The sequence below is a fragment of the Anastrepha ludens genome, chromosome 6 (assembly GCF_028408465.1).
Source record: "Anastrepha ludens isolate Willacy chromosome 6, idAnaLude1.1, whole genome shotgun sequence".
NCBI lineage: Eukaryota > Metazoa > Arthropoda > Insecta > Diptera > Tephritidae > Anastrepha > Anastrepha ludens.
In genome coordinates, this window is record NC_071502.1 from 24,713,272 (window position 1) to 24,722,813 (window position 9,542).

At 36.2% G+C, this 9,542-nt stretch overlaps 1 protein-coding gene across 1 annotated transcript; it reads right to left on the reverse strand.

Moving 5' to 3' along the window:
• LOC128868154 (coenzyme Q-binding protein COQ10, mitochondrial-like) lies at nt 1-715 on the reverse strand. The gene has a single exon (XM_054109923.1). The coding sequence runs from the start codon at nt 476-478 to the stop codon at nt 35-37; it is 444 nt and encodes a 147-aa protein (XP_053965898.1). The 5' UTR covers nt 479-715; the 3' UTR covers nt 1-34.
• Between the last annotated feature and the right edge of the window lie 8,827 nt (nt 716-9,542).

The following is a 9,542-nucleotide window of genomic DNA, read 5'->3' on the forward strand; positions in this document are numbered from 1 at the left end:
GTTATTTATGTTTAACTTGTTCATTGCGTCTTGGTCAAGATCTTCGCCATAATATAAGCGATTTAATTGAAGGTGGTCCATATCGTCGTTCAGCTTCCGCCACAAAAGCATGGTCCATTTGATCGCAAATTAAATCGAAAAAAATATTTGCAATATTGCTGTGTATCAGCGATTTGAATTCGAAAGCTACTTTGAAATCCACAACACAAGATTGTGGAATATCCTTCAGACCGGGACTAAATCGCCAATTGTTACGCAAATAGTTAAATAATCTTCCATCTGTGCATACAGATTTTACCAGCACAGGATTTTGAAGCGAAACGTTTGATGTATAACTTTCGTTCAGCGGTGGGAAACCGACAATTAAGTCAGCCTTGAAGCCGTCATTACGCTTACTGTGTACGAGTGATTTCTTCACGTATGGCACAAACTTATAATAGTTCGATACGTCGGCGACCACATCATACATTTCTTGCATCGAGTATCTGCAAATTTGCGAAACGCCAACTTAAGTGAGTAATAGCGGATGCAATACACATTTGCACGCCTACCCAATTAACTCCTTTTTGGCATATTCCCGATTCTTGTTTGTAAGATCACTAAAAGTGAAGAAGTCTCGTTGAGGACAGTTCACGTTTCTGCCGGCAGCTGTGCTACAAAGAGAAGTAAACAAACTTGAAAAAATTAAGTTGCGAATTGCGATTTCCATATCGAGTTCATGTAGACACATTCGAACTGGTACGATATGCTTTGGTAGGGGGGTTATATAATTTTCATTGAAATTAGATTTTTCTATGAAATAAGTAATACTTACAATTGTGTGTAGGTGCAACCGATAAGTTGCCTATTTGCCAGCAACAATTTTGCGTTCTTGAACATTACGCCACAAAAAATTCCACAGCTACGTGTGAACGATCTGCCCATCTGGAATTCACTATTTACACTATTGAAACAATAACACACGAATTGTTTTTTTTTTTTTTTGTCCTTTGAAAATTTATTATTATTTAAAATTTTTATTTTCGTGTTCTCCGTATTCAAGTCAAGTTACAACTGAGCATAATTCAATAATGAATCATGACAACTGATTCCATTTTTTTCAATGAGGTTATGATGTCAGTGAAGGAAATATTTCTGCCGGTTTCACAGTAGTTTCTGTGAAGTGAATTTTAAAGCGTGTATATGTAAAATATCTTATAACTCAAGAACGGGCTCACCTATCCAAACCAAGTTTTTAGGCTTTGTTTGGACTATTCAGTAGATGGTTTGTGTTTTGAAATTTTAAGAATCGGATACCAGGGTCTCGAGAAATAGGCCAAAACGTGAACCCGGGTAACCCTAGGATGTGTTTGTACAATTTGGGTAGCAAATGGAAGCGGTTGATGATTTCTATAGTATAGAGTATTTTTCATACCGTTCCGTGACTAGGGTCTGGAGATATAATCCAAAACGTGGACCCGGGTAACCCTAGGATGTGTTTGTACAATATGGGTAGCAAATGGAAGCTGCTGATGATTCTATAGTATAGAGTATTTTTGATGCCGCTCCGTGACTAGGGTCTCGAGATATCGGCCAAAATGTGGACCCCGATAACTTAAGGATGTGTTCGTACAATATGGGTAGCAAATGGGAGCTGTTGATAAATGCTAATGAAAAGAGGACTTTTCTTTTCGCTAGGTAACTAAGGACTCCAGATATAGACCAATTGGGAACTCGCCTTCAGGTTAAGAGATTGCATTGCATTCTTATGTACTACAACCAGTTATAATGTTTTAAGCGGCGGGCGGTCCCTTCTTCTCTGTCTGTGGCATTTACCGAAGCGTATTTGTTGAGGTGGGTAACACGTGTTAGCCCGCAATGTGTGACCTGCCCATCTCAATCTGTTGATCATGATTGTGGTTATCACAGATGGGATATAGCTTTTAAAAAATTAGAAATTTTCAATGTGGGCAGTATATTAACAAATGTAAGTGGCGTTCCTCAAACAGTCGGTTCTATGTTACCGGAACACCCGGACTTACTATATGTAGTATATCCGGTCAAGGACTGTCACTCCAGCAGCACTCCCCGTACAAGTATGGGGAATGTTTTTCCTCTTACAACAACAAGAGGACCTTAAAAGAACCATAGGCAATACTAGTAAGACACTGAATGTCCGTGTCCAGCACTGATGCATAAGAGGGGCAAACACCAGTGTAAACATATTTTACCAGAGGAAAAAAGGGCTCCATAAAATAGGACAAACACTAAAATTTGTTGAGGAATTTGGGCTCAGAGAAATACTTTTAATCCATGAAAAAGGCACAATACATCTTTCAGGTCGTAGTGCTAAGTGCTCTTATAATAATAAAAAAAAAATACATTTAAAACTAGTTACCTAAAAGAGTTTTGAGCCAATTTCGAAACAAATTTACCACAGTAATACGGGTTTTAAAATTAGAGCATAAAATTATTGTTGCCTATTTTTTCATAAGAAGAAGAAGAGAGCCGGCTCCAAACAGCTGTTTTCTAAATCACTATTTTCATATTACCAGATATGATTTAGTTGTTAAATAATACCCAAAATGTCCACGGCGAAAACGCATGGAGGCACACTATGGTAATACAACGTGGAATAAGCGAACACAGCCTCCGGAAGACTGGTCTAAGCCATTACCTGAGTGGTTGGCGAAGAAGTATGAGAATACTTATTTGGAGTTGAAACAAATGGAATTGGATGGACGAAGAACACCTGAAGTGATTGAAAAATCATATTGTGCGATAATGTAGATCAAAAAGTTTAGACACTACTGAAATGAGACATTTTGAGACCTTTTTTATTAAATATCTCGAAAACTAAGCGAAATATCAAAAAATTTTACTTACACATATGTACATACACACAACATATATACATATATCCGCATATATAAATACATATATAAGTTCACAAATTTAAATTTGCTTATGCCATCCTTCTGTGTGCCTGGTAATAAAGCATTTTCTATACATACATATATATACGTATATCTTTTTTCTTCTTCTTTTTGGTGTCGCTTTTTCGTTTCATCGAGTCTCAAATCACTCCCAACGATTCTAAAGAAGTTTTCACTTCAAAATGTCCCATTTTAAAAATAAAGTACTTTCTTTTTTTGATTCTTCATGCAAACTAAATTATATTTTCGTATTATTATATAGTATTATTATGTGTTATTTTATTATTAAAATATAATCATATATTTTTTCGACTAAATCACTGGCACGCATATTTATTGAAATCGGTAAACTGTATAACAGAAATTTGTACGGCAATAAGAGCAGAGTTTTGTGCTTATTTTAAATAAAATATTATAAGGCAGTCAAAAGGTCTGTTCATGAAGCAAATAAATTGTAAAAATTGTAACAAATTAACAAGTTTTGGTGTTCATGTATCCAAAACAATTGCAAAGTAAGGGAGAGTGAGAGAGCAAAATAACATTTCAATTTGAGGGGAAGTAGCAAGTTTTTACTGTATACATTTTGACGTGATAACGTCTTATAATTCGATTTAGCCGGCTGGTCGTTACCTTGCATGAACTGCAAGCGAAAGCGCGGAACGAACGACATAGAGCACAATCGGCCCCCGCATTCGGCAACGTTCGACATCTGCACACCTACTTGAGTGAACATATGTATATATGTATGTATATGCGCATATGTACATATATAAATTCGCATATTTGTATTTGCATATGCCTTCTTCCCGTGTGCATGGTAATGAATCATTTCTCTGTTGCGAATAGGACGATGATAGGAAAAATAGGAAATGAAAGGGAGTGTTTCGAGTGTAAAGTGTCTTGAAAAAGGCAAATCGATGATGTTGCCTCTTAGTGTTTTTGACTTATTAACGTCTGATGCACAATCGAAATTGAACATATCTTTCATGAATTTGAGAAATGTTTCGTCAACTTTCATGTTTGTGTAAATTTAACTTGACCTATTCCATTGCGATTCCATTTACCTCCTCCTCTATATCCATACAAAATATCTATCAAACAAATAAAATTAAAATTTTGTTTTGAAAATTGCAACCAGTACATCAGTATTTTCTTATGACGTTCTCACGTTAAACTATCGTCAGTAAACCGACTTACAGACTTACTTTTTTACTTGTAAGAATTTGCAAGTGAGAGAAACAGTTAAACGCAAAGTAAAAATAAACACGAATTAAAATTTTTCGAATTGAGACAAAATTCTAAATTTAAATTAAAAAAATTGATTAAAATGGAGTATCTAATTTAGATATCCTATATTAAATAGGAATCGGTCAATCATGTAGAGGCATGCACTTCTGAACCACAGCTTCCAGTCACCGCTGCTGCAGTTTGCGAAATGCAAATCGAAAGCATTGAAGATATCTTTGGTGTTTTATGCTTGCACTTCTTGGTTATTAACTAATTTGGCAATATATGTATGTATATCATATACTTGCATAGGGGGCGTCCATAAATTACGTGAGATGTTTAAGGGGGGGAGGGGGTCGAGCCAAATCTCATCTAATCTTACGTTGGAGAGAGGGGGGGTCTCGGCAAATATCACGCAATTTTTTTCTGATTGAAACAAAAAAATTGTACATGCTTAAGATTTAATCTCAAACGTAATCGTAGTATGATTAAGATCATTCACTAATTCGTTCAAAAGAAAATAATTTCATTCATACTTCGACGTTATACATTACTACTGTCAAACCACCATATTTGTTTTATACCAAATAGCTCAATTTAATCTGAATTTGCGGTACAGTGTAGCCCGTCGGTTGTTTTCGCGCCACTATGAGCCGAACGCCCTATCACTCAGGTTGACGTTTGACAATTCCGGACTTTAAAGAACATGACGGAAAATCATTTGCTCCATTTCTAATACGCGTACCGATTCAACCGCTGAATGCCTGCATCAGCACGCCTATTGATCTCTATTGCCCAAGTATACGTGATGATTTAGAGAAAATATGCTGCAGTACATGCGGTATTTACTTCGCATCTATCACAAGAGCTGCAGAGCACAGGAGAGCAGCTCACATTGCACCAGCTAAGCAAGCGCGTATGTTCCGCAAAGTGCGACCCTCACGGATTGTCACAAGACGAGCTAATGAGTTACTGTGCGCAAGCGTCAACGGCTTAGAGTGGCTAGATTAGAACGAAGTTGAAGGAGCACATGATTTTACTGAAAATCATATGGACATGTTGGTCCCAATAGTCTCTCTTGAAACCGCGCATGATTCTCCATGGACTGAATTAGAGTAGATATTCTTTTTTTAATCGCAGTAGTTACGATTTAAGTCTTCTATTGATAAATTTTTATTACACTTATAACTCTCAGCAATATTGATTACTAGTCTTAACTAGTCGTTAATAAAAGCACGAAGCAATTTTTTTTTCTTTTTACAATAACAATCCAACGCGTTTACATAAGAAACCCACATTTTGAAAAATCTCACGTGAGATTGGGGGATGGGGGAGGGGGTTGAATAAAATCTCACGATACCTCACGTAATTTATGGACGCCCCCATACATGCATATACAGCAGCAAGGAAAATATATAGAAAGCTATGATTGCCACAACAATTCAATTGAAAATTTAATGTTCTTCATCTGACATCGTTGATGAAATAGAATAAATTATTATGGACGAAATAAATCATGTGGTGCTAGGGTCGTTATTTTGCATTATATTTGCTTTATTTTTTAATTTTTTTTTTTTAATTTTTTTTCTTTTACTTTTTGTGACTTCTTCCCGTCAACAATTTAATAAGGTGAGCGCAAATTTTTACTGCTTTGCGTTCATTTAATTTTTTTTATTTTTCTCTTTGAGAGCGAATTCTCGGAAATTAAGGGGGACCGCCACTGTTTGGGGCCAAAAAATAGTCGATTTTTGTGATTTTTTTTTTTTTGTTAGTAGGAAAGATTATTCGAGGACCGAACAAAAGGCAATTTATTATATCGCACCCTAAATACAAAAGGGGCACAACTCTAAATTTTCCACACTCGAGCTTGACTTGTTTACAGTAGCACAGAAACCAAACTATGTGATATATCACGCTGAAATTTGCCATGTAAGCTTATAACAGTCCTACCAAAAAACAAAAAAATTATTTTTGCCATATGTCATCCGCGGACCGTTTTATTGATACCGTCTCGTTCATATTTGAGCAGAACGTACATTTTGAGTTGTGACCCTTTTGTATTTAGGGTGCGATATACTAGCAAACCCGGCCCCCTTCGCTGGGCACACTAAAATAGAATAGATATGGTTTAGAACAGAAAATATATGATTTTCATATTATTTATTTCTTTATTCTTCATTCAAGCGCTTTGGCATAAACAATATTTTTTGTTTTTCTATTTGTTTTTGAGTAAATATAAAATATAAATTGAAAATCAGGAAAAAAGAAGATTGTTTTTAAATTTCAAATCAACGCATATGAATAAACAATCGTCTTTTTTCCTGATCATCTATGAATTTTTCGTTTCAATTTATATGTTTTATTAAGCATTGGAGCTTTTTTAACCATTATCCATTTATATTTTTCAAAAAAAAAAAACGAAAACAAATTTTTTTTCCACGAACACATAATTTCATTCGGATTTCACATTAAATTCTCAAATTTCGTAAGAAATTACTCACTGTTCCAAAATCCACTCCAAAAAAATTCACAAACAATTTTTACATGTTGCACTTACGTTTTTTCCTTATGGCATCCAAATCAGAAAGAAATATTGACACATTGTAACTCACACTGTCAATTTGACAGTTCAGTTCCGCCCCAAGCGTTAAAACAGTAAGCGACATTATGGCTGGTTCAAAAGAGCGCTGTACCCGTTGCCAGTGCTCCGAATTACAACCAAACTTTACGAAACCCATTTTCAATACTTACTTAACAATGTGTGTAAGTTTGGTTTAATTCGGTTCAAAGACACGGCGGGTCCACGTTTTGGCATATATTTCGAGACCCTAGTCATCAATAGGTATGAAAATTACCCCGTATTAAAGCACTTATCAACAGCTTTCATTTGATATCCATATTGTACAAACACATTCTAGGGTCCACGTTTTGGTCTCTATCTCGAGACCCTAGTCACGGAGCGGATGGAAATACTCTGAACTAAAGCATTCACCAACAGCTTCCATTTGATGCCCATATTGTACATACACATCCGAAGGTTACCCGGGTCCACGTTTTGACCTATATCCCGAGACCCTATCTACCAATAGGTATCCAAACTATACGGAAACCATCAATACCTCCTTAACAATGTGTGTAAGTTTGGTTTAATTCGGTGCAAAGACACGGCGGGTCCACATTTTGGCATATATTTCCAGACCCTAGTCATCAATAGGTATCAAAATTACCCCGTATTAAAGCACTTATCAACAGCTTTCATTTGATACCCATATTGTACATACACAACCAAAGGTTACCCGGGTCCACGTGTTGACCTATATCTCGAGACCCCAGTCACGGAGCGGCATGAAAAATACTCTATACTAAAGCATTCACCAACAGCTTCAATTTGATATCCATATTGTACAAACACATTCTAGGGTCCACGTTTTGGTCTCTATCTCGAGACCCTAGTCACGGAGCGGATGGAAATACTCTGAACTAAAGCATTCACCGACAGCTTCCATTTGATACCCATATTGTACATACACATCCGAAGGTTACCCGGGTCCACGTTTTGACCTATATCTCGAGACCCTATCTACCAATAGGTATCCAAACTATACGGAAACCATCTTCAATACCTCCTTAACAATGTGTGTAATTTGGTTTAATTCGGTGCAAAGACACGGCGGGTCCACGTTTTGGCATATATTTCCAGACCCTAGTCATCAATAGGTATGAAAATTACCCCGTATTAAAGCACTTATCAACAGCTTTCATTTGATACCCATATTGTACATACACAACCAAAGGTTACCCGGGTCCACGTGTTGACCTATATCTCGAGACCCCAGTCACGGAGCGGCATAAAAAATACTCTGTACTAAAGCATTCACCAACAGCTTCAATTTGATATCCATATTGTACAAACACATTCTAGGGTCCACGTTTTGGTCTCTATCTCGAGACCCTAGTCACGGAGCGGCATGAAAAATACTCTGGACTAAAGCATTCACAAGCAGCTTCCATTTGATACCCATATTGTACATACACATCCGAAGGTTACCCGGGTCCACGTTTTGACCTATATCTCGAGACCCTATCTACCAATAGGTATCCAAACTATACGGAAACCATCTTCAATACCTCCTTAACAATGTGTGTAATTTGGTTTAATTCGGTGCAAAGACACGGCGGGTCCACGTTTTGGCATATATTTCCAGACCCTAGTCATCAATAGGTATGAAAATTACCCCGTATTAAAGCACTTATCAACAGCTTTCATTTGATACCCATATTGTACATACACAACCAAAGGTTACCCGGGTCCACGTGTTGACCTATATCTCGAGACCCCAGTCACGGAGCGGCATAAAAAATACTCTGTACTAAAGCATTCACCAACAGCTTCAATTTGATATCCATATTGTACAAACACATTCTAGGGTCCACGTTTTGGTCTCTATCTCGATACCCTAGTCACGGAGCGGCATAAAGAATACTCTGAACTAAAGCATTCACCAACAGCTTCCATTTGATACCCATATTGTACATACACATCCGAAGGTTACCCGGGTCCACGTTTTGACCTATATCTCGAGCCCTATTTCCAAAATAAAATATAATCCATGTTACTCGTGGATGATGTAGCTTTCGAATGGTGAAAGAATTTTTAAAATCGGTCCAGTAGTTTTTCAGCCTATTCATTACAAACAAACAAAGTTTTCCTCTTTATAATATTAATATATATTAGATGTATTAAACTATGTTAATGTAAATTTTTATTAAAAAATATTGAAAATTGACAAATTTATGTAATTAAACGTAACGAGTTAAAAACAAATGATTATTAAAAAATATTGAAAATTGACAAATTTTTTTTTTTTTTTTTGTTTTAGAATAATTCGCAAGCTCGTCCAGCAAGACCCATATCGACTAAGAAAATAAACTTCGATACTGAATGAAAAAGTTCTGTCTGAATGTGTTTCATTAGAACAACCAACTGTCTTTCAAATCGCAATAACGGTAGTTAAGTATTGCACGTTCATAGCTTTAATAGTTTACCGATAAGAAAGTTAACCCTTAACGACCGCTACGGGGACATGAAAAGAATTGCAACTTTGTACATCCTTGGTTTGTTGACCACATAAAATTATAAATCAAGTAAATATATTGAATTAATATCAAAATAAATCAGATTAATGTTTAGTTAAAGTTTTCATTCTTATAAACGTTTCAGAATTTCACCTCTAATTTCCCCGGCGTCTTATTGGCGAGTATTACAAAAAAGCTCTCGGCCGTTAAGAGTTAATATCATCCATCCACTCATACATTTTACCCAGGAACTTAAAAAAGCACGGTTGTTATACCACAAAAAGGAACTGTAACAGTTTGGTTATTATTTCTTGTTTTAAAATG

Bases quoted from the DNA above. Each gene is read 5' to 3' on its own strand.
- LOC128868154 (XM_054109923.1), bottom strand. From the start codon at position 478: ATGCAAGAAATGTATGATGTGGTCGCCGACGTATCGAACTATTATAAG.